The sequence below is a fragment of the Callorhinus ursinus genome, unplaced genomic scaffold, assembly GCF_003265705.2.
Source record: "Callorhinus ursinus isolate GAN/ISIS: 27379988/994484 unplaced genomic scaffold, GSC_fseal_2.0 scaffold15, whole genome shotgun sequence".
NCBI classification, from domain to species: domain Eukaryota; kingdom Metazoa; phylum Chordata; class Mammalia; order Carnivora; family Otariidae; genus Callorhinus; species Callorhinus ursinus.
In genome coordinates this window covers 4608274-4634017 of record NW_027397077.1, presented here as the reverse complement: position 1 = coordinate 4634017, position 25744 = coordinate 4608274, and the positions used below count along the sequence as shown (strand labels likewise).

Genomic DNA, 25744 nt, shown 5'->3' with positions numbered 1-25744 from the left:
TATTTTTTTATTTTATTTTATTTTATTTTATTTTATTTTATATTTTTATTTTATTTTATTTTTATTTTATTTTTATTTTATTTTTATTTTATTTTTTATTTTATTTTAAGATTTTATTTATTTGCCAGAGAGAGAGAGAGAGTGAGAGCACAAGCAGGGGGAGCGGCAGGCAGAGGGAGAAGCAGGCCTCCTGTTGAGCAGGAAGCCCGATGTGGGACTCAATCCCAGGACCCTGGGATCATGACCTGAGCCGAAGGCAGACGCTTAACTGACTAAGCCACCCAGGCGCCCCTGAAGTGAAAAATTAAGACATTCAGAATCCAGCACCACTGGTTGAACAGTTATGTATCTTCATTGTGGTGGTGGTTACATGAATCTATGTATGGAATAATTGTGCATAGAACTATATGCACACACACATGAATATGAATGCAGATTGAGAAGAATGGTGAAAAGTGAATTAGGTCTAGTCTGGGTAACAGTAATGTACCAATGTGAATTTCCTGGTTTTGATATTGGACTCCAGCTACATAAGATGTTACCAAGGGAGGGGGCTGGGTGAAGTGTACAGAGACTCTTTGTACTATTTTTGCAACTTCCTTTCAATCTGTAGTTATTTCAAAATAAAAAGCTTAAAAAAGTATAAGCCTACTGATCACTGGTCAAGGTAAAATTGCTATAAAAGTTTGCAGACTCTAGTCTCAATTTCTGTACTTATGGATGTGTAACAAACTTAGCCAGTTGACACTGGCGAAAAGACTACAGTTAAGTGTTAACTCCCCTTTCCTTCTGCAGCTACTTTGTATTTTTACCATTCTCTTCAATCTCTTTCATCTTCTACTTCTCTACTCATTTGTTCAAAATTATTTACTGTGCACCTTTTTAGTGCCAAGACCTGGGGATATAAAAATGAGCAAGGTCCTTACTATTTATGCTTATTTTCTAAAAGTGGAGACTTTAAAATTGAAGTATAATTAATATGTAATATCTTATTCGTTTCAGGTGTATTTCATAGTGATTCATATTTTTATACATTATGAGTAAAGACTGTTGCTAATGAAAGAATCTTACAAATATGTAATTCAAATTGCTAAAGGTTCCCATTTATTGAGTACTAACTATATGCCAGGCACTATATGGAGGATTTTAAATAGATATTCTCCTTTGATCCTCTCTTTGAAGTAAATATAGTACTACTATTTCAGTTTTATAGATAAACTCTTTGGCCACCATTTTTCTTAGTAAGTGTTAAAAAGTACTGGAGTTGGTATTCAAATTCGGGTTGACTGACTTTCAGGGTTTTGCTTTAACCTCTTAAACTGTAATGCCTCCCCATCAACACATAATGGAGGAGAAAAGGAATTGGGACATACCTTCTGGTAGGAAGGCACTAGAAAGGCCCTAGAGTGGAAAACTTATGCTGAACTGTATAGGTCTTTCTTTTTTTTTTTTTTTTTTTAAGATTTTATTTATTTGAGAGAGAGCAAGCAGAGGGAGGAGCAGAGGGGGAGGAAGAGGGACAAGCCGACTCTGTGCTCACCGTGGAGCCCAATGCGGGTTTCCATCACAGGACCCTGAAATTATGACCTGAGCCAAAACCAAGAGTCAGATGCTCAATGGACTGAGCTGCTGCTCAGGCATTACTTCATCTTTTTCATCATACTCGTTATGGTGTTTACAGTTGTCCATTTTGGTTTTCCTTGCTCTCATCAGTATAGATGTAGCTATGAAAACCAGCTGCCTACTTTGACTTTTGTATATGATATTAGCTACTGCCTACTAAAAAAGAAAAGAAAAAAAGATACTGGCTAGTGTTGTTAATTCCAGGTCCAAGTCCTTCTGTCATTTTACCCTTGGTTGTTTCTATGAGGTATACATCTACCTTGTCAGTTGGTAATATTTCTCTCATAGAGAATAAGATTTGACCTCTTCTAGTGAGCTTTTGATGGCACTTAACATCTCTCTGTGATTAGTGGAATATTTTTAAGTGGCTAGGGACTTGTTGGCTAGGGCTGTGGACCAACTGCATTTTCTTAAATTCTTGTGTAGTATAACTTGACATTTGAGACATAAAACCCCCATGGGATAGAAGTTGTGATACAGTTGTTTTATAGATGAACCAAACCAACTTTATATTCTACATTATTTTATAAATCTTATGTATCTGGAATTTGGTATCTAGAAGTAGAAATTGTAACCAGATTTCTAATTTGCCAAATGATGTACAAAACACTCTATTGTTTTTTAATGTTTACCTTGAGAACTCAAAAAGATTTTTCTCAGGAGATGGAAATACAGCACTGTGGTGACTTATCCTAAAGATTGGCAAATGGGTGGAAAAGAGATTTAAATATTCAGAATATTAATATTTTCCTTTGAGTTAAATGGTTTTATATCTACTGTTGCCAAATTTTTGCTTTTTTAAAATTTTTTCTCAACTGCGAGTCTTTGCAAATTAAATGACCCCTAAAATAGAACTATGTGTTGATGCTATTTATCAAAAGTTAATTTATAGAAAATATTTTCCATCATAGCATAATGTTCACTGTGGTTACGTATTTATGACATATATTTTATTGTTGGGTAATGAAATTCTATGCAACCATAGAAATAAAGTCTGAATCAGATGGGTAAATCCTGGATTATTTCTGCTTGGGTAAAGGGATTAATGCTCAGCCACAACCAGGTGAATGGGTCCTGATTGTGGGTAGGTGGATGATTGGATGATAACAGGAATATATAAGTTTTGCCAGCACATTTTTTTTTTTTTTTTAAGCATATGTGCTGGTGAATTGAGTACTTGCTAGTATGCTTCTAACCATCCACCCTTACTTGGTACTTGTGGACACATGGTCCCTTGAGGTTTACTTATTTGGGGATTAGTTATCCTCTCTTGTATTACAATTAAACATTAACATTTTTTTATTAGAGAAAATTTCAAAACATTCATACGAGAGAGAATATATAGTACAATGAATACTCCACCTGCCCCTGCCCAGTATACTCACCCAGCTTCAATAGTTACTAACACTTCACCATTTTGGTTTCATTTATCCCCATTTTTTGTTGTTGTTGTTGTTGTTGTTGTTACTGGAATATTTTGAAGCACCCCAGATATTCTTTCATGCTTTTATATTTCTAAGAGATAAAGGCTTTTTATTTTTACCTTTTTTTTTAAGATTTAATTTATTTGAGAGAGAGAGAGAGAGAGAATGTGAGTGAGTGTGAGAGAGAATCTGAGGCAGACTCTGCTCTGAGTGCAGAGCCTGACGTGGGGCTTGATCACACAACTGCAAGATCATGACCTAAGCTGAAACCAAGAGTCGGGTGGTTCAGTTGGTTGGGCACCTGACTCTTGATTTCAGCTCAGGTCATGATCTTAGGGTCTTGGGATCGAGTCCCACATTGGGCTCCCTGCTTAGTGGGGAGCCTGCTTCTCCCTCTCCCTCTGCCTGTCCCCTCACTAGTGCTTGTGTGTATGCTCTCCTCTCTCTCAAGTAAATAAAATCTTAAAAAAAAAAAAAAAAACCACAATAGCATTATCATGCCTCGTGCAATGGCAGTAATTCTTTACTGTTACTTAATTTCATTTATTTTTAAGTTAGGATCTAAATCATGTGATTACCAGATTTCAAATCTCTAAGTCTATAATAGTACCCTTATTACATTTATTGGCCCTGTGCATCCTTATGGTGTCCTTTAACATGTTTTTCTGTTACCCATATTTCTTGGAGACTGGTAGTTACATTAGACTCCAACTCCAGCTTTTTATTGATTACCTATTGCATCATGTCAGGGGATACATATCAGGTTGTCTTATTTTAGTGATAGCAAAATTAACCAGTGGATTATGGTGTAGTCATTCTGATCCATCTGTTACAAAGTTCCCCATCAACCTTTCACCTACTGATTTTAGTTACCATTGATGATTGTTGAATTTATTAGAATCCTACTGATTGTGCTGAAATACAGTTCATATGAGAAAGATAGGAAAAATACTGAGTTCTTTTCCTTTGTCAGTTTTCAGATGAGTGGATGTCTATTGGCAATCTAACCTCCAAAGGTGATCAATGGGGACTTATTTTTTTTATGAGTTTATCTTTATATGTTTGTTGTACTTTGATACATTGCACTCTTTTTGTTCTTAGTGTTGCTTAAATTGCCTCATTTTTGTCCAGTAGAAATCTTTTCAGATTGGTTTCTATGACCTTTTACATGATCATGGTAATCTTTGATAAATTCCTTGGCCCTAGCTCATTTATACACTTTTTTACCTCAGTCCTGGAGTCAACCATTTCTTCTGTGAGCCTTGGTTCCTTTTAGTGAAAATGGTATTTAGAGACCATAATCTAAATACTAGTCATGCTACTTATGGCTACTGGGTTGTCACTGCTTAGGCCTTTTCATTGGACAGTTAAGATACATGTATTTTTTAGGAAAAAAAAAACTTTACAGTTCATACGGATTTTTCTTCCTTTTTTTTTTTTTTTAAAGATTTTTATTTATTTATTTGACAGAGAGAGATACAGTGAGAAAGGGAACACAAGCAGGGGGACTGGGAGAGGGAGAAGCAGGCTCCCTGCTGAGCAGGGAGCCCAATGTGGGGCTCCATCCTGGGACCCTGGGATCATGAACTGAAGGCAGATGCTTAACGACAGCCACCCAGGTGCCCCACATACAGATTTTTCCAATTCATATTGAAGAGTTTTTATTTTAAAACTTATATTACTTTTACGTTGAAAATCTTAGTTCCTAATGACATTAATAGAATAATTTGCTTTATTTATATATGACAGGTTTTTTTTTAAGATTTTTTTTTAAAGATTTTATTTATTTATTTGAGAGAGAGAGAATGAGAGATAGAGAGCACGAGAGGGAAGAGGGTCAGAGGGAGAAGCAGACTCCCTGCTGAGCAGGGAGCCCGATGTGGGACTCGATCCCGGGACTCCAGGATCATGACCTGAGCCCAAGGCAGTGGCTTAACCAACTGAGCCACCCAGGCGCCCTAAGATTTTTTTTTTTTTTTATTTATCTATTTGACAGAGAGAGAAATAGTGAGAGCAGGAACACAGCAGGGGGAGTGGTAGACGGAGAGGCAGGCTTCCTGCCAATCAGGGAGCCCGATGTGGGACTGGATCCCAGGACCCCGGGATCATGACTTGAGCCGAAGGCAGATGCTTAACAACCGAGCCACCCAGGTGCCCCACATACAGATCTTTCCAATTCATATTGAAGAGTTTTTATTTTAAAACTTATATTACTTTTATGTTGAAAGTCTTAGTTCCTAATGACATTAATGGAATAACTTATTTGCTTTATCTATTTATAGATGACAGGTTTTTTTTAAGATTGGTTTTTTTTAATTTATCTATTTGACAGAGATAGAGATAGTGAGAGCAGGAATACAGCAGAGGGAGTGGGAGACGGAGAAGCAGGCTTCTTGCCGAGCAGGGAGCCCGATGTGGGACTGGATCCCAGGACTCTGGGATCATGACCTGAGCCGAAGGCACACGCTCTAACGACTGAGCCACCCAGGCGCCCCTGTATATGACAGTTTTGATAAGACTACTAACAGCTTAAGATTTGTTTTTTTACCCTCAGGATGTATTTCAGTAAGGTGTTTGTAGTCAGAATAGTTTAGTTTAGCTTTTCTTTGTGTTTATGCCAATCACCAATTTGGTATAGTTTTTTATAGTTTGAGTTTCTAGAAATTATTATTTTTTTTACTTTCTCATTTTAAAAAAAAATGCAAGGTTTTACATGTTTCCAAAGTTACTGCAATAAAAGAATGTTCAAAGAGGAATAACTTTCATCCCTGTTTTCCTTTCACCATTTACTTTAATATGTAATCATTATGTTTAATTATTGTTGAGTCTTCCATTTTCCATTTTGAAAATAGAAGCATACAAAACATACTGTTTTGTGTCTTGCTGTTTCATTTAACAATATATTCTGGAGATCATACCAGAGCAGTATACAGAGCTCTTCATCATTGCTTTGTCTGCTATATACTGCTTCACTGAATGGATGTACCAGAGTTATTCAGCCACTCTTGGTGAACGTTTAGGCTAGTTCCAGTCTTTTGCTCTCACATGGATAACCTTTGCATTTTATTTTAACCTTCATTTTCTATGCATGAAATGGTGAGAGACGGTGTAATCAGTGCATTGTAATCCACAATGATCTTACTTTAGCATTGGCTTTGCCTTGTAAGAGTAAGTGTTTCAGCACTTGTTTGTTTTGAGGCATGGGTATCTTTGTCATACTTGTGCCTGTGTTAGTTGACTACCTTTCTCTTTCACACCTCGAACATTAATTTGCTATTTTTGGGAAAATGCTTAAACTTGACAACAATCAGAAAATAAATGATGGCTGTTTTATTGTGTTTAAACTGTTGTTCCTGAAGAAGACTGAGTTTCTCTCTCTCTCTTTTTTAAACTGAGTTTCATTCCTCTTCAGTGTGTTTTGATTTTGGTGTGGAGGTAATTTATTCTAGGAACTTTCCAAGTTGCTGTATTCATTGTTTTATCAAAATAAAATCCAGCCCATGTAGATTTTTTTATAGTTATAACAAAAAAACTTGCTTGGGGCGCCTGGGTGGCTCAGTCGTTGAGCGTCTGCCTTCGGCTCGGGTCATGATCCCAGGGTCCTGCAATCCAGCCCCACATCGGGCTCCTTGCTCAGTGGGAAGCCTGCTTCTCCCTCTCCCCCTGCTTGTGTTCCCTCTCTCGCTCTGTCTCTCTCTGTCAAATAAATAAATAAAATCTTTAAAAAAAAAAGAAAAAACTTGCTTGTGAAACATGAAAGAATAAAATTATTTTCAGAAGCATATTTAATATTAACACCAAAGAAAGCAGGTATTTATGGAAGAGAAAGATCCTGAATTATTATCTTTGTGTATAAAAAGAGAAACGTGTTCTATCTCATGTGTGTAGGTTTAATCACATCACGTTTTACTTCTTTTTTTTTAAGATTTTATTTATTTATTTGAGAGAGAGAATGAGACAGAGGCCATGAGAGGGGGGAGGGTCAGAGGGAGAAGCAGACTCCCCGCTGAACAGGGAGCCCAATACGGGACTTGATCCCGGGACTCCAGGATCATGACCTGAGCCGAAGGCAGTCACCCAACCAACTGAGCCACCCAGGCGCCCACATGTTTTACTTTCATTGTTTTAACTTTGAAGGTGGGTTTTAAAGAGCTCATTTGCATCAGAGTCTACAACCACATGAAGGAACTGACCATCTATTTTCATGTTTCTGTTTAATGTGGTTAAGCAAAAGTAGGACTAGAAGGCTGGCATAAGTATTCAGTCTGGTAAAATACAGGGTAGGTACAGCTTTTTAAGCATTCACGACTTTATATCCTACAGTCTGTCTGTAGGTAGCCATCTCCCTCAGACTCTTGGAAGTCCACATTGCTTTCAGTATAGTATTTCCTCATAGAAGAATCTAGTTTGAAGTTTGTGGGGGAAAAAAACTCACAAACCTAGTGATTTCTTGCATACAGTTTGGGAGTTTCTTTAGACACAAGATCATCAGGACTGTTAGTCTTTCTTTCATGATACAGCCCCCCTTCTGTTGCTAGGCAGAAAATTTATTAGTACACTGAATCAGAATATGTTTCTCTGAAACTTTTTGCCCTTTGCTCTCAGTTCTGTGTAATAGCTAATAAATACTTGATTTAAAGAACAAGGGCTCTGCAGTTAAAAAGCCTGCATACTTGGCTCTGTCACTTTGCTAGCCATGACTTTAGGTTTCTTCATTTGCAAAATGGGAATACCCTTCATAGGTTTGAGGATTGCAGATGAACTAGATGAATGTAAAACATTTAACCTAGTATCCCCCAAATAGAAAATATTCTGTTAGCTGCTGTTAGTGGTGATTGTGGTCTAGTAATGGGGGCTATAAGACAATAGTACAATGTAATGTGACCACCTCACTAAGAACTTACTCTCAACTCTTTCTGTTGTGATTCATTGGCTGGTACTAAAACTGAATTTCAGCATTTACACATTTCTGTCTTTTGAAGGTTATTTGGTAATGGGTATCCCCTTCCCACATCCACCCAATGAGGAAAATAAAACAGGTAATTTAAAAGATTTAACTCCCAATAGTAAATAAAAATAGTGAAACTCATTTGTATATAATAGGCCCTAAAATGTTCAAATTAGATAACCACACATCCTAATTTATGGGTTTTGGAAAAAGCAGATTGCTTGAAGGGGAGAACATAATTCACTTTATGCAGGTGTTCATGCAAACCGATTTGGAAGACAAATTTAGAAACATTTCAGGTAAATATGTAATTTTTAACATTTGGGATGATATTTTTACCTTTCCTCACTGATTGTGGAACTCCACAAGGACACATTTGAGATCATCTGTGTTTGTTTACAAAGTGATTGCTTGTTTAAAGAAAATAAATTATTACCTTTACTCACTATCATATGTAGACACTATATGAAAATAAAGTTTCAACTCTTGGGGTATGTTATTGAATGGTTAATGGGTATGACACTGGGGGAGAGAGCTGTTATTTTGACCTATATATATCAGAGATAGTGTTTGGATCAAATTATTTCCTCTGAGAATATTCTTGCCTGTATTTTTAATAACATTTCATTAATTTTTTTTTCTGGATTTAATCTGTATATATGAGCCTCTCTCAGGAGCTCTCTGTATGTTTGAGATACTATGCTAGTTGAAGATGTGGACTTAAAGCAAGTGAGAAATAGTGCTTCTCTTTTTCAGGTCCATTGGTACTGCGTCAGGTTAGTGTATTCATCCCAAAGTGCTTTGCCTAAAGTTTCAAGGCCTTTCATAAAAAGCAGGGTGGTATTCATGGCTTTATTGTCTATATAAATCACATATATTTCTCATGGATGTTTAATTCACTTGTTCTCTTGGGTCCTATGTTTTGGATGAGAGAGTATGGCAGATGTTATAAATTAATTTATGGCCTGTATGGCTTGTTTTTTCCTACAGGTCACTTTTTAGGTGTTTCCTTCTTTTCCTTTGAGAATTGCTTGAAATGAGAAAGTTAAAACATGGTACTATTGTTAAGGAATTTTTTTAATTCAAAAAGTAATGAGAATTTATGCCAGGAATGGGAATGGTCAACCCATGGAGATTACACAATAAGGGCAAGATATTGCCTTTGTCTCTTTGTTATTTAAACCTTAGTTGGGAAGGCAGAAACAGTAAATAGAAGTCAAGGTTGTATGTGATTGTCACTCTGCAAAGTACATGGTGTCTGGAATGGTAAGGAAAGGGATGGCAATAGGCAGTACAGTGCTGAGTACATACTAGGTAATTGCCAAGTAAATGAAAGTGAGACCGAAGTGGCTGAGGCGATTAAGATGGGTTTGGGGTGGGGGGTGATATATGTGTATGGAGGCTGGGAGAGAGGGAGGAGGATGGTAAATGAAGAGCAGTATGAAAAATTACTTGAAGTCAAGACTGATTTATGTTTGAATTTGGAGGAGACCATCTTAACCATTGAAATTCCTTCTGGGGATTAGTGTAAAGCAAGCTTAAGCGAGATAGGAAAGTGGGAATGATGTCAGATATTTATTGAGTACTTCCTCTGTTCTGAGTAGTGTTCTTGGCATTTAAATGCCACTGTCAGGGCGCCTGGGTGCCTCAGTCAGTTAAACGCCTGCCTTTGACTCAGGTCATGATCCCAGGTCCTGGGATTGAGTCCCTTTGGGCTCCCTGCTCAGCTGGAAGTCTGTTCCTCCCTCTCCCTCTGCCCACCCCCACTTGTGCTCTCTCATGCACATGCTCTCTCCCAAATAAATAAAATCTTTTAAAAAATAAAATAAAATAAATGCTGCTGTCAACAAGATAGACCAAGCAAGCACCTGCCCCAAAGGAGCTTATTTCTAGTGGAAGGGAACAGGCACTAGATTAAAAGAAAAGAGGGACGCCTGCGTGGCTCAGTCGATTAAGCGGCTGCCTTCAGCTCAGGTCATGATCCCAGGGTCCTGGGATCAAGTTCCACATTGGGCTTCTTGCTCAGTGGGGAGCCTGCTTCTCCCTCTGCCTGCTCTGCCTGCCGCTCCCCCTGCTTGTGCTCTCTTCTCTGACAAATAAAATCTTTAAAAAGAAAAAAAAATCCCATATTGATGAATGCTAGGAATAAAATAAGGAATAAAATGAGATAGAGTGATGGGGGAATCTTGGAGATAATATTTGAGCTGTCATCCTGTTATTGAGAGGGAGCAATCTGTTGAAGATCTAGGGGAGTGGTATTCTAAGAAGGCACCTTCAGGTGAAAAGGCCAGAAATTAGTTTGGAATGTTTGAGGTACAGAAAGAGGGCTTATATGGCTAGAACCTAGGGAATGAGGAAGGATTGTGAAAAGAGGTAAGGTCAGAAAGAGAGAGTAAGCAGGTATGTGCCATGATCTGATTTATGCTTTTAAAAGAACATCTGGCTATTACGTAAATTTATGATGTGTGTAAGAATCATTATAATTGGTGTGTACACGTGTGGAATAATCATCATTAGCTCCATTTTGACCATGTTACATTTGAGATACATGTGAGATATTCAAATAGAGATGTCCAGTGAGCACTTGGGTAAATAAATGCAGAGTGGTTGGATTTGGAGATGGGGGAGTCACCAGTCTATAGATGATACTGAAAGTCATGAATCTAGATGAGATAAGAGGGAGGAGAGTAGATGGAAAAGAAGGAAGGCCAAGGAGGGATCAAGTTTTGGGGTACTCCAACTTGAAGACGTCTGGCAGGGTAGGAAGAGCCAGCAAATAAGATTAGGGAAGGATTAGCCAGTGAGGGTAGGAGGAAAACAGGAGAATGTGGTCTCCAAAAAGAAACTGACCATTGGCTTTTAAGATGTTGGTCCTTAGTGAGAACCCCACCTCTACCCCTGCTTTTTTTTTAAGGTAAGGTATCTCTAAGCTGTTTGACTAATGAGAATGAAGAAAAAGAGAAACAGACACTGATGATAGAGGAAAGGAAAGAAATAGGAAATGGGAGTCTTTGAGAAGGCAGAAGGCAAGGGGATGGGGCACTGAGTAAAGTAATGAGATCATCAATTGAGAGTGGTCAGGGTGATGGTAGTGATGGAGATTTGGGGTAGGGGGATGTGTGAAACAGGCATCTACGAGAATAAGAAAGGGAATGGAGTGGCACAAGTCATAGAGTGTGTAAATGGTAGAGACAGGCAGGATTTCAACCTAGGAGTCATCAAAGTTTGATCTTTTTGCTCTGTTACATTGCCATCCTAATAAAGTATTAAATACTAAAGAAGGGGTGCTTTCATGAAGGACAATCAGGAAAGTGAGATGAGGTTGAACCGAAAAAAGGAAAATTAAAAAGAAAGCCCCTCATTAGCCTTCTCATATATGGCAATTATTACTTATTACCTTGTATTGTGGTTATTTGGTATACCTCTGTGCCATATTATTTCAAGTAAAGGATGAAATTCTGTGAACTTGACATCTTGCCCTAACAGTAACACTGCCTTCAGAAGGATACATCCTTAAATAATTGTTGAACAAATAGTCTTGTGATTGATGTGTGTTCTAATATTTGTAGTTAATAGTGTTTCCTTTCTAAAATAAGTCATTGGGCAATCCATCAGTGTGGTTGTGTGCTGTTGAAAAACATGTTGTGATGTAGTCTCCACATTTGCCTTAAGCTTACCTAACTCATGGTAGTTAGGACATCTCTTTCCTACAAAAACCTTGGCCTACAGAAGGATTAACACAGTTTGTTGAGAAGAGGCTTACAAATGTGTATGACCATAGGTCAAGCTTTGAACTAGGTAGATCTGATCTTTTGCAATAAAAGTTTTTTTTTTAACAAAAGTTTTATTTATGAAGACTTTCTCCCTGATGTATTACTTTTCCGTATCATTGAATATCTGAGGCATTTAAAGTTTTAAATGTATGATACTCTAAGTGCCTAAAAGTGTTAAAACATGCATGACTTCAGTGCATTCATTTTGACTTCTTTTTCCACAACAGATGTTTTTGTTTGTACTTGTTGGGGAGCAGGTCACAGACGTAGAAACCTAAAATGGAAACAAATGGGGGGGGGAGGAGAAGGACAAAAGCTATGAAATTCCATTTCTTTCCTAATGGTGTAGATAATCACTTAAGTACTTGAGAAGGTCTCTCTGCCAGTATTTCTCCATGACCCTTCCTTGACACTGGGTACACACAGCAAGTTACCTTTCTTCCAGACAGCTTAGAGTACTACCTGAGTGTACCGCTGGGCAAGGATATGTTACAAGCAATGTTGGGAAACACTCTTCAGGTTGTCATTGGTGGCTTCCTTCCTTTTGTTGTAACAGTTCTCTTGTCTTATCTCTTGAGTTTTCAGTTCTTCACAATACCCTGTGTCCAAAACGTCAGTCTAGTATAGAGTCTAGTTTTTATGTAGCTTATTCCCATCACTGCCTTCCATAATACGATTTTGGAAAATTTAGAGGTAGTGTTTCTCTAGCTGAGGCTCTAGGATCTCTGAGTCCACATAGCCTTTTTCTTTTTCTTTTTTTTTTTTTTAAAGATTTTTATTTATTTATTTGAGAGAGAGAGAATGAGAGATAGAGAGCACGAGAGGGGAGAGGGTCAGAGGGAGAAGCAGACTCCCCGCTGAGCAGGGAGCCCGATGCGGGACTCGACCCCGGGACTCCAGGATCATGACCCGAGCCGAAGGCAGTCGCTTAACCAACTGAGCCACCCAGGCGCCCCCACATAGCCTTTTTCTTAACAAATTCTTAAGGGGTAGAGATTTTGTGAGGGTATTTAAAAGTTTTTCATGTTTGGGATGCCTGGGTGGCTCAGTCGGTTAAGCGTCTGCCTTCGGCTCAGGTCATGATCTCAGGGTCCTGGGATTGAGTCCCACATCGGGCTCCTTGCTGAGCAAGGAGCCTGCTTCTCCCTCTGCCTGCCTCTATCTGTCTCTCCCTCTCATAAATAAATAAAAATCTTTAAAAAAAATAAAAAAGTTTTTGATGTTTGATTATCTTAGGTTGACTGAATGGTCAAAAATAATACAGAGATTTCCCTATATACCTACTTCACCCCAGTGTGAACATTTTACTATTTATCATTCTTTCTACACACACACACACACACACACACACACACACACACATACACATGCACACATTACTTTTTTTTCCTGAAATGTTTGATAGTTATAGTCATGATGCCTTTTATCCCTGTATCTTCCAATGTGTATTTTCTAAAAACAAAGGTATCCTCTTATATAATCACTATAGTTACCAATTTTGAGAAATTAACATTGATACAATACTACTTTCTAACCCACACACCTTAAAAATTTTGACCAGTTTGAAGTTCTAAAATTTATTTCACTTGAAAACTACCATTTGTCGGTGGTAATTTTCAAGTAAAATAAATTTTAATATACTAATTTTAGATTCCTAAGTCAGTGTTCTTAAACTGAGATCTAGCCTTTGATATCTGACAATTTTTTGTCTCTTTAAAAAAGGCCCATATATCACTTAAATGTGAGAAACACTGATCTTGAGCTTTTGAGGAATATATGAGTTTTAGTAAGAAATCTTTAAAGATTCATTCCCACCTCATCTTTAAAGTCTTAATAAAATCAAGATAAAGTAATAAATGCTGCTTCTGATTTGTGTTCAGGAGATTCAGTAAACTGAAGGCCTGGAATGAGACCTTCTAGGACCTCACTTTTAGCTTTATATCTAGGACAGGAATTCTGTCTCATTTGAGGTAAGTTCTCATCCAGATTCTTCTTAAACATTTCTGATGACAAGGAAACTTCAGTGTCCCATACAGTGACACATTCCAGTTGCAGATGCCTCACATCTGATTTTTATAAATCAGTAAGAAAGACCAACAACTCAGTTGATTGGCAAAGGACCTGAAAAAGACTTCCCAACAAAAAGAAAATGCCAATGACTTATAAATATGAAAAGCTATTACGATGGTAGAACTAAAAATGAAGCTACGCGTATATATATATATTGATATATCTAAGGCTTTAAATGGAGAAAAACAAGGTATGAAAAGTATGTTTTCTTTTGTGTATGTGTTTTCTCCTTAAAAAGAGATACATATGCTCGTACATGCACACAATTTCTGGAAGGATGTACAGAACTTAATAGTAGTTGCCACTAGAGAAAAAGACCTAATTTGAGTTGTGTATCCCTATATTATGAATTTTCCCCGAGTGCATGTATTTTTCAAAGAAAATTTAAAATGTTCAAACTTAAAATCTGTCATTCTATACTTCTGTTGGTCACAGGTCCAACTTCTGGAGTTGTGCAAAATAAGATTATTTTATCTTCTTAGTTTTCTGATATTTCAAAATCACTATGGTCTTGTAAGTGGTCTTTTTTTCCAGTGTAAATAAAAATACTTCTGTTTGGGACTCCTGGGTGGCTCAGTCAGTTGAGTGTCTGCTTTCGGTTCGGGTCATGATCCCCGGGTCCTGGGGTCCTGGGATCGATCTAGTCCTGAGACAGGCTTCTTGCTCAGTGGGGAGCCTGCTCCTCCCTCTGCTTGCAGCTCCCCCTGCTTGTGCTCTCTCTCTGTCTCTGACAAATAAATAAAATCTTAAAAAAAAAAATACTTCTGTTTAATTTTATCATTTCTTGTGTGACTTGGTATCCAGAATAGATTCCCTTACTATCTGTTTATATTTGTGAATATCCTTGATAGGGCCAAATCTCTGATACCAGGCTTCCCTTTGGAAACTTTAGTTTTTTGTTTTTTTAAAGATTTTATTTATCTGACAGAGAGAGACACAGCGAGAGGGGGGAATACAAGCAGGGGGAGTGGGAGAGGGAGAAGCAGGCTTCCGGCTGAGCAGGGAGCCCGATGTGGGGCTCGATCCCAGGACCCCGGGATCATGACCTGAGCCGAGTGCAGATGCTTAACGACTGAGCCACCCAGGTGCCCTTGGAAACTTTAGTTTTTACTAGTGTCCTAACCAGAGAGATCAGGTAGTCAGTTGATTGATTTTAATAATCATGTCTTTCATTGGTTCTTTGTACTTGCTATGCCTGTATCTCTTGATTCATTTTCCACATGTGCCCTGTGACCTAGTGGAGATTTATCACCATGCTGACATGGATTAATCGACATTCTTTAAATACAGTTCTTCAGCAAGCTGTAGATATTTATACTGTACATTTTTGACAGACAACTGGCTTCAGTCTTCCTGTTTTTTCTTCTGTATTAGCTTTTCAAAAGAAGAAATAAGGCCATTCTAGCACGATCTTATGCTAGAGAATTAAATGGCTGTTTTTGCATGCCTCATTATTTTTCATGGCAGGGATACTGGGGACTCTGTCTTCCTAGCTCTGGCTTCCATAGCCTTGTTCCATCAACCTTCAACATTATTTTATACTATTTACCAAAACAAGTGTTCTTTTATTAAAAAACATTTGTGACCGATTCTTGCTATTAATTGTGGCCTTACAATTTTGTTTCTTCAAAAAAGGCAATCTGCTTCCAAAAATGGCAGTCTGCTTCCATGGCCACAGCTGGGTGTTGTCATTTCCTGGAAATGTACCCCAACTCTGGTGCTCTGACCATAATTTCCAGTTCTTTCACCTTACCCTTCTACCTCTCTTTCTGGTTTCCAGCAGATTTATGCTTTGAAGCTTGTAGTGTCTTGCCCCTACCCTGTTCTTTCAGTTTATCAGCTTCTTTTATTTATTTATTTATTTTAAAATATTTTATTTATTTGAGAGAGAATGAGAGAGAGCACGAGAGCGAAGAGGGTCAGAGGGAGAAGCAGACTCCCCGCTGAGCAGGGAGCCTGATGCGGGACTCGATCCCGGGACTCCAGGATCATGACCTGAGCCGAAGGCAGTCGATTAACCAGCTGAGCCACCCAGGCACCCTATCAGCTTCTTGTAGATTTCACTCTCTTCTGTTATCTGTGGATTACTAGGTCAGTCATTTACGTATTCTTGGGAATGCCTTCAGTTCTCATCTCCTTGCCTTCTACCTCTCTTGTCCCACCCAACTTGCTGGAGTAACTTACCAGTTGTTTCCTTCAGTTGCTTCTAGATAGTTTAATGCTTCCAGCAAAAGTAGAATAAGTGTACTGACAAGCTGTATTATAAATTAGTAATGTCCAACTTTGGGCAGCAACATTGAGGATTATAGTCCGCTTCCATTTCTGTTCCTTACACTTGAATTTTGTTTAAGTATTCTGCCCTGTTCCTTCTCTCAATGTTCAAATGAGGATGTGAGAGAGAAGTAGAAGCCAAAAGGATGTTTGCTTTGTTTTAAAATTTAACCATGTCTTCACTCATCTATATCCCCTTCTTTCAAGATCATTCCCTTTAACAATGGACTCTGAAAAACAAACTGAGGGTTCTAGAGGGGAGGGGGGAGGGGGATGGGTTAGCCTGGTGATGGGTATTAAAGAGGGCACGTTCTGTGTGGAGCACTGGGTGTTATGCACAAACAATGAATCGTGGAACACTACATCCAAAACTAATGATGTCATGTATGGTGATTAACATAACAAAAAATTTTAAAAAAAGATCATTCCCTTTAATCTGTTGTAGTGATTCCATATTTTTTCTGTGATCTAAATACCTTGTTTGCTCACCTGCTCTATTTATGATGAGGGAGGGAAGGAAGATACAGAATGGCTTGTATGCTATGACTGCTATACTTAAAAAGGAAGATCTGTGTTTATCCCTCTCCTCCCCACCACCACCATGTACACAGAAGAAGCATTGGAAGGCTGTTTACACCAAGGTGTTAATAGCACATGTTTCTGGTTGTTGGATTGTGGACTTTTCCTTTTGCTTGTTTGTAATTTGATCGTTCTCTACTAACATGACATGCCTTTACAATGAGAAAATTTTATATTGTCCCCCATATTTTCTGTACATATGTCTATATTCTTATTATAAACATTTTATTATCACATTCTGGGAAATGTCTTGCTATGTCTGTCAAGCAGTTCTCTGATTTCTGAAGTGGACCATTATTTTCTCCCCACCTCTGAATCCCACATTTATAATGTTTCATCAGCTTTTTGATCATGTGATGACCTTGATTATAATTTGTCAGGATTATCCTGTTCATTTGATTGTCCAGAGTAGAACTGCTGAGGCTTAGGAAAGAGTTCTGGTCACCCCAGTATTTCCAGCACTTCTGTATGGATATAGATGGGTACCATGCATATAAGCATGAATGTTCTTAAATGTACACTGGAAAGGAGAGTACAAATATGAATGACATTCTAAACGCTTGGATGTGTACAGGTACCTTTTATATTCTTGAAAAAATTCCACGTGGTACTAATTTAAATCAAATTTAGTATGTCATAGGTTGCAAGACACAACTATCTTATGAACCATTAAGAAAGGAAAAAATGCTGCCAAACTATGATGTTATTAATGGTGTGATACAGAGGTGTTATATGTGGGGAAAAATGTACATCACAGAATTAGTGAAATACAGTTGTTCTAAGTTTGCATCTGTGAAGTTTTTAGTGGTTTTGGAGCAGAAAAAAGTGTTTAACCTTGACCTTGATTCACATCTCATCCATATATTGCCAACTTTTCCCCCCGCTTCATTACTTGGTTTTTGTATGGCTACGTAGGCGTTGGTGAATGGACTGAATTATGATGGTCAGGCCTACATTTAGAGACAGGGTTTTTGTACATTTCTTTTAAGCGGCATTTAAAACAGATTATTATATTCCAGTCTTGCCATATAGCCCATAGAGTGGTCTGCTTAAAATACTAATCTGGCTATCATAACCTAACGCCCTTTTGCAGCTTCCCTTTCCCCAGTATGCCTTGGTGCACTGGTATACACCAGAGTTTTGGCTTTTGATTCCTCAGTCTCAGGACACAGTGTGGTTGGCTTTGTTAGGACATAACTATGCGCTCAGAGAGCCACGTGGCGTGATGTGGAACAGAGTGTATACCTTGTACTCAGCAAAGGGACTGTTGAATGGACACCACAAAGGACTGAGAACACCTAATTCCTAAGATAAAATATATTTCTCCTCATGAGAATCTGGCCTTTGGACCTGGCTACTGCCCCCTACTTCACCTAATTATTGGCTTCTTTCTGCCTTCATACTCAGGTAATGTTGAACTGTTTATAGTTTTCTTGCACATGTTGTTCTATGTTTTAATCTCTGTGCCTTTGTGGAGAGTCTTCCTCCACAAAGGAGAGGAGAGGATCTCCCCATAGGTATATTCTTCAGAAACTACTCTTCTTTTAGGAAGGATTCTTTGCTTTTCTATCTTTCTACTAAACTGAGTTATCTCCCTCTTTGCTGTTACACTGTGCATATTTCTATCCTTGTATGTATTTTATTATGTTGGAATTAACATTTGTAACAAAAGTATATTTTGTATTTACAGGACACTGTAAGCTTCTTAAGGGCAGGGATTCTGCTTTATTCACCTTTTATTTCACAGTACAGGGTGCTATATTCAATAAATATTTGCTATACTAAATGTAATTGAAACTTTGAAGGAGTGGACAGCCCGTAATTGAATACCATGTCGAATAGGTTGTAGGTATCCTAGGTTTTAATAAAAAGCAACTTTGGTTTCAATTGGTTTTAAGTATTTATGATTTCTGTTTATTCTTTTGCATGCTTTCTTGGCTGGATGACAATAGAGAAGAAGAAAATGAGGTAAGTATAATTTAACTAGTTATTCATTAGTTATTGGATTAAAAACTCAAAATCGATGGGGCGCCTGGGTGGCTCAGTTGGTTAAGTATCTGACTCTTGATTTTGGCTCAGGTCATGATCTCAGGGCTGTGAGGTCGAGCCCCGTGTTGGGCTCCGAGCTCGGCATGGACCCTGCTTAAGATTCTCTCTCCCTCTCCCTGCTTTCGCGTGTGCATTCTCACTCTCTCAAACAAAAAAACAAAAAACCCCCACAATAACTCAAAATTTAGCTATTTTTCTTTTAAGCTTTTATTTTTTAAGTAATCTCTACACTCAATGTGGGGCTCAAATTCAACAACCCTGAGACCAAGAGTTGCACACTCCACCGACTGCGCCAGCCAGGCACCCCAGCTATCATTTTGAATGTGAAATGAAGTAATAGTTTTGCTGAATTTTTGGATCTGTAGTAACTCATTCCAGTGAGGAACGTTTTATATCTCAAGAAAATGGTTTTTAAACTTTGGAGCTTCAAAAGCTTTAGGCAAGGTAGAGGAAACTGGCAGCTCTGGAGACAGTATTTTACTTGTTTTTATGTATTGAGCCACCATGGAAGATTTCATTTGACAGGTGGATTCTGCTTCTTAAAAGTATTTGAAGACCACTGTTCTGTGATAATGTGTGAGAACACATTTACTTTCCCACTTGAATTGTTACTGTATAATGTTGAAAACTGATTTCAGATTTTACCTTATTGAAGGGGAAAACTGTTCTCTTAAACAGCCAAAGTTGATTAAAGAACATCAATTAGAAAAATGTTGCAGATGGCCAGTGTACCATCTTTAATTTAGGCTTGAGTGTGTTGCTGTGGATTTTTCTGATGTTCTGTCTACCACCTAGGTTATGCCTTTAACTTCTAAAGCCCACTATTTCCTTTGGTGGTTTGGCAAATAATGGAGGGAAAAATCTTCTTAAATGTATACTTTGTGGTTCATACTCATACAGTAGGGTTGGACTGTAAATTAGCATGGCCTGAGTATGTGGGGCCCAGGCAGAAACAGTGGTAGTGTGCTAGGATGGAGTAATTTACAGGAAGGCAGGAAAGTCTGGTCCTCATTTGCTGACCTCATCTATAAAATAAGATGGGAGACTGCTCTATACCAGTGGTTTTCAAATCTGGAAAGTCCATTGGAATTGCCTCAAATGCTTATTTTCCAAAACCAAAAAAAAAACATACATTCTTGCCTTCCCTTAGATCTAGTGAATTTCTATTCCTTAGAGTTTTGTCGCAGATCCATATTTTACCAAGCACCTAAGTGATGCTGTGTGATGCCAGGATGACTTCTGCTGTTTCTTCTCAGAACAGAAGAACAAACTATTCTCCTCATTGAGTTGTTAGCCATTGCTCTCTAGCTACTTGTCTTTTTGTGTTGTATCTTGAAGTATATAGGATTTTTTTTTCTTGTTAAAAATTCTGCCTGGAAAAAAAATTATAAAAATGGATAAATTCTTTGTGTAACAGACAAGAATAGAAAAATATGGGTAATTGTTCAAACTGGGAGTGGGTACTTAAGGGATTTATTATACTGTCCTCTATACTTTTGAGTATGTTTGAAATTTTCTATAATAAAGAAGCGCTTATCTAGCTTAGTGAAATTCATACTGTCCTTAAAAAGGACTTTTCATTTTCCTGACATTTTAAACTGTAATGCTAGTCATTTGAAAGTAACTTTATTGTTGTAGTAACTGCATGTTTGTTCATTTGTAGGCAAAGATTGAAAATGTGCAGAAAACAGGTTTCATCAAAGGACCAATGTTCAAAGGTGTTGCTTCTAGTCGATTTTTACCCAAAGGCACCAAGACAAAAGTTAATTTGGAGGAACAGGGACGACAGAAGGTGTCTTTCAGCTTCAGCCTTACAAAGAAAACTTTGCAGAACAGGTTTCTGACTGCACTTGGCAATGAAAAGCAAAATGATACTCCAAACTCCCCAGCTGGACCTCTTCAAGTAGACTTGACCTCTAAAATTAAAATGGACATTGGAGATACCTTATCTACTACAGAAGAATCTTCCCCACCAAAATCAAGGGTAGAACTGGGCAAAATTCATTTTAAGAAACATCTGCTTCATGTGACATCCAGGCCCCTGCTGACGACTGCTACAGCAGTGGCCTCTCCACCTCCTCCCATAGTACCGTTACCAGCAGTCATACCAGAGTCAACAACTGTAGACTCGCCACCCTCATCTCCCCCTCCACCACCGCCACCTCCCCAGGCCACAGCACCCTCACCACCAGCACCAGTAACAGAGCCAGTGGCCTTGCCACACACACCAGTCCCAGTTCTGATGACAGCACCAGTAGATGTAGCAGTTAGAGCACTGAAGGAACCACCAGTTACAACTGTACCAGAATCTTCAGAAGTGGACACTAAGCAGGATGCTGCTGTATCTAATAGTTCAGAAGAACACATAACTCAACATTTGAATGAGCAAGTAGATATTCCCTCACAGAAAGAAGATTCCCATATTGGGAAGGAAGAAGAAATTCCAGATAGTTCTAAGAGTAATCTGGGCTCCAAAAAAACAGGTTCTAAGAAGAAATCCTCACAATCTGAAGGCACCTTTCTTGCTTCAGAATCTGATGAAGATTCTGTACGGACTTCCTCAAGTCAAAGATCACATGATTTAAAATTTTCAACAAGCATTGAAAAGGAAAGAGATTCAAAAAAGAACTTAGCACCTTTAAAAAGTGAGGATTTAGGGAAATCTTCACGATCTAAAACAGAGAGAGATGATAAATATTTTAGCTACTCAAAACTTGAAAGAGATACTCGGTATATATCTTCTCGATGTAGATCAGAGAGAGAGCGAAGGCGGAGCAGATCTCGTTCTAGATCTGACAGAAGCTCTAGAACTAGTTTATCCTATTCCCGGTCGGAACGATCCCATTATTATGACTCTGATCGTCGCTACCATCGGAGTTCCCCTTATCGAGAGAGGGCACGCTATTCTCGCCCATATACAGATAACAGAGCTCGAGAGAGCTCTGACTCAGAAGAGGAGTATAAGAAGACCTACTCAAGGCGCACCTCCTCTCATTCCTTCTCTTACAGAGACCTAAGGACATCATCATCCTATTCTAAATCCGATCGGGACTGCAAAACTGAGTCCTCTTACTTAGAGATGGAGAAGAGAGGAAAGTATTCTTCAAAACTAGAAAGAGAATCCAAAAGGACTTCAGAAAATGAAGCAGTGAAAAGATGTTCTCCCCCTAATGAACTGGGATTCCGACGGGGGTCATCCTATTCCAAGCATGATAACAGTGCTTCCCGTTATAAATCTGCCCTTTCAAAATCTGTATCCAAGTCTGATAAATTTAAAAATTCTTTCTGTTGTACAGAATTAAATGAGGAAATCAAACCGTCTCATTCTTTTAACTTACAGGCTCCTTGTTCAAAAGGTAGTGAATTAAGAATGATTAGTAAAATTCCTGAAAGAGAAAAGACTGGGTCTCCATCTCCATCAAGTCGATTAAATGATTCACCTACTTTTAAAAAGCTAGATGAATCACTTATTTTTAAATCTGAATTTATAGGACATGATAGTATTAAGGAATTAGACTCTTTATCTAAAGTGAAGAATGATCAATTAAGAAGTTATTGTCCCATAGAATTAAATATAAATGGATCTCCTGGAGCAGAATCTGATTTGGCAACATTTTGCACTTCTAAAACTGACACTCTTTTGATGTCTTCTGATGATAGTGTGACTGGATCGGAGGTATCCCCTTTGGTCAAAGCATGGAAGCTTCCATCAAATGGATTTCAGAATATTAATAGATGTAAAGAGAAAGACTCAGATGATACTTGCATGCTGCATAGTAAGTCAGGAAGCCCACTTAGAGAAGCAGAACCTCCGGTGTCGCCACACCAAGATAAACTCATGTCTTTGCCAGTTATGACTATAGATTATTCTAAAACTGTAATTAAAGAACCAGTTGATATGACAGTTTCTTGCTGTAAAACCAAAGATTCAGATATATACTGTACTTCAAATGACAGCCTTTCTTTGCATCATTCTGAAGCTGAAAAGATTGAGCCTTCAGTTACGAAGATTTCTTCAAATAGCTTTATGAATGTGCATTTGAAATCAAAAACAGTTATATGTGATAATAGAAATCTGACAGATCACTCAAAATTTGCATGTGAAGAATATAAGCAGAGTGTTGGTAGCACTAGCTCAGCTTCTGTTAATCATCTTGATGATTTATATCAGCCTATAGAGAGTTCAGGCATTGCTTCCTCTCTTCCAAGTCTTCCACCAGGAATAAAAGTGGACAGTTTAACTCTCTTGCAATGTGGAGAGAACACATCTCCAGTTTTGGATGCTGTGCTGAAGAGTAAAAGCACAGAGGTTTTAAAGCATGCAGAGAAAGAAACAATAGTAGAAGTAGGTAGCGGCCTGCCTGATTCAGGAAGGGGATTTGCTTCTTGGGAAAATAGGCATAATAATGGGTTACCTGGGAAATGTGTGCAAGAGGCTCAAGAAGAAGGGAATTCCATATTGCCTGATAGAAGAGGAAGAGCAGAAATCTCTTTAGATGAAGAAGGAGGAAGAGGACATGCGCATACTTCTGATGATTCAGAAGTTGTATTTTCTTCTTGTGACTTGAATTTAACCATGGAAGACAGTGATGGTGTAACATACACCTTAAAATGTGACAGTAGTGGGCATGCCTCAGAGATTGTATCTACTGTCCATGAAGATTATTCTGGTTCTTCTGAAAGTTCAAGTGATGAAAGTGACTCTGAAGATACAGATTCTGATGATAGCAGTATTCCAAGAAACCGTCTTCAGTCTGTTGTGGTAGTGCCAAAGAATTCTACTTTGCCCATGGAAGAAATGAGTCCTTGTTCTTCTCGGAGCAGTCAGAGTTACAGACACTATTCTGACCACTGGGAAGATGAGAGATTGGAGTCAAGGAGACATTCATATGAGGAAAAATTTGAGAGTGTAGCAAGCAAACCCTGTTCTCAAACTGAGAAGTTCTTCCATCATAAAGGGACAGAGAAGAATCTGGAAATTTCTTTCACACAGCCCAGCAGGAAACAAATAGATAACCACCTTTCTGAAATTGCTCATCCTCAGAGTGATGGGGTTGATAGTACAAGTCATACAGATGTGAAATCTGACTTTCTAGGTCATCCAAATTCTGAGGAAACCACAAAAGCCAAAATAGCTTCTAGGCAGCAAGAAGAGCTGCCAGTTTATTCTTCTGATGATTTTGAAGATGTCCCAAATAAGTCTCGGCAACAGATCACTTTCCCTAACAGGCCAGATAGTAGACTGGGAAAAACAGAGTTGAGTTTTTCTTCCTCTTGTGAGATCTCCCGAGTGGATGGTTTCCGCTCATCAGAAGAGCTCCGAAACCTAGGGTGGGAATTCTCTCAACAAGAAAAGCCTACCACCACATATCAGCAACCTGACAGCAGCTATGGAGCCTGTGGTGGACACAAGTATCAGCAAAGTGCAGAACATTATGGTGGGGCACGTAATTACTGGCAAGGCAACGGCTACTGGGATCCAAGATCAGCAGGTAGACCTCCTGGAACTGGGGTTGTATATGATCGAATTCAAGGGCAGGTACCAGATTCCTTAACAGATGACCGTGAAGAGGAGGAGAATTGGGATCAACGTGGAGGATCTCATTTTTCAAGCCAGTCCAGTAAGTTTTTTCTATCCCTTCAGAAGGACAAGGGGTCAGTGCAAGCACATGAAATAAGCAGCAATTCCATTAAGGACTCTTTAGCTGTGAATGAAAAGAAAGATCTTTCAAAAAACTTAGAAAAAAATGATATGAAAGATAGAGGGCCTCCTAAAAAAAGGAGACAGGAATTGGAGAGTGATTCTGAAAGTGATGGTGAACTTCAGGACAGAAAGAAAGTTCGAGTGGCGGTAGAGCGGGGGGAAACAGCAATGCCCCCAGGCTCAGCACTGGTTGGGCCTTCTTGTGTCATGGAGGACTTCAGGGACCCACAGCGATGGAAGGAATACGCCAAGCAAGGGAAGATGCCCTGTTACTTTGATCTGATTGAAGAAAATGTTTATTTAACAGAAAGGTAAGCTTGCTTAATACTTGTCCAACAAATTTTAACCTCTTTTTGTTAAAATGAGCTTTCAACAGTTCAGAATATGTGAGGTCAATCATATGAAATATAGTAAAATTGAAAAAGTATTTAGATTTGATGTCATAGGGTCCTTCCCTCAGTATCCCTTTTCTCACACCCCACCCCCGGAAGGGGATGTCTAAATTATTTTTTATTTGGGGGGGGGGGTCTCCTTATCTCTTTGGTTCTGAAAGTATGATTTAGGCCAGTCCTATTTTTCTTAAATTCCTTTTACATGTTTAACTGTGATGAAAAGTGAAACAAAATCTCAGCAAAATAGTCTGCTCTTAGAGAAGAAAAAAGTAGTGCTGGATTTTTTTTCCTTTTCAAAAATGCTCAGAATGAAGTGTCTTTGAAAGGTACTTTATAAAGCTGGAACTAGACTAGAACACCGTTTTCTCCCTGGTTTTTTAGTCTATTGCTAATAGATTAAATTTGGCAATAGCATAACCACTATTTTAGAATTAAATGGTGAAATGGTTTACTACAGATCCCTAACATGAAATAGGTATAATGAGAATAGGAGTAGTGAAAACATATTCCTCCAGAGCAGAGCTTCACAGCCTGCTTTCTTACACCCTTCCTCAACTGTTTTCTTGTTTTCCCAATAAAAATGTGTGTTGAATGTGCCTTTTTAAAAAAATCTGTAGTCTTCCAGCTTTTCACCTTCTCCTTTTGGAAATTTCTCCTCTATTTAAGAATCTACCTAGCCATCATCCCTTTAAGTGTTAAACATTTTTTTTTAATAAAATTTTTTTCACGGTGGTTAAGGTAAAGTTAAAATTAGGTCTCATGAGAAGTTTTTCATATTTAAACAAAAAAACTGTTTTGGGGTGCCTGGGTTCAGTTGGTTGAGCATCCGACTCTTGGTTTTGACTCAGGTCATGATCTCAGGGTTGTGAGATCGAGCCCCATGTCAGGCCCCATGATGGGCGTGGAGTCTG

The 25744-nt window shown here is 38.4% G+C and overlaps 1 protein-coding gene across 2 annotated transcripts in view; it reads left to right on the top strand.

The window, feature by feature from the left end:
- SETD2 (SET domain containing 2, histone lysine methyltransferase) overlaps positions 1–25744 on the top strand; it is a 125752-nt gene that overhangs the window by 15586 nt on the left and 84422 nt on the right. Inside the window, exons 2-3 of one of the 2 annotated variants that reach the window (XM_073901087.1) lie at positions 18618–18656; positions 20401–24752. In XM_073901087.1, the coding sequence (XP_073757188.1) occupies positions 18618–18656; positions 20401–24752 (4391 nt within the window). Of the gene's footprint in view, positions 1–18617; positions 18657–20400; positions 24753–25744 lie in introns of those variants that run through there. The other variant, XM_025885660.2, reaches the window with a different exon arrangement.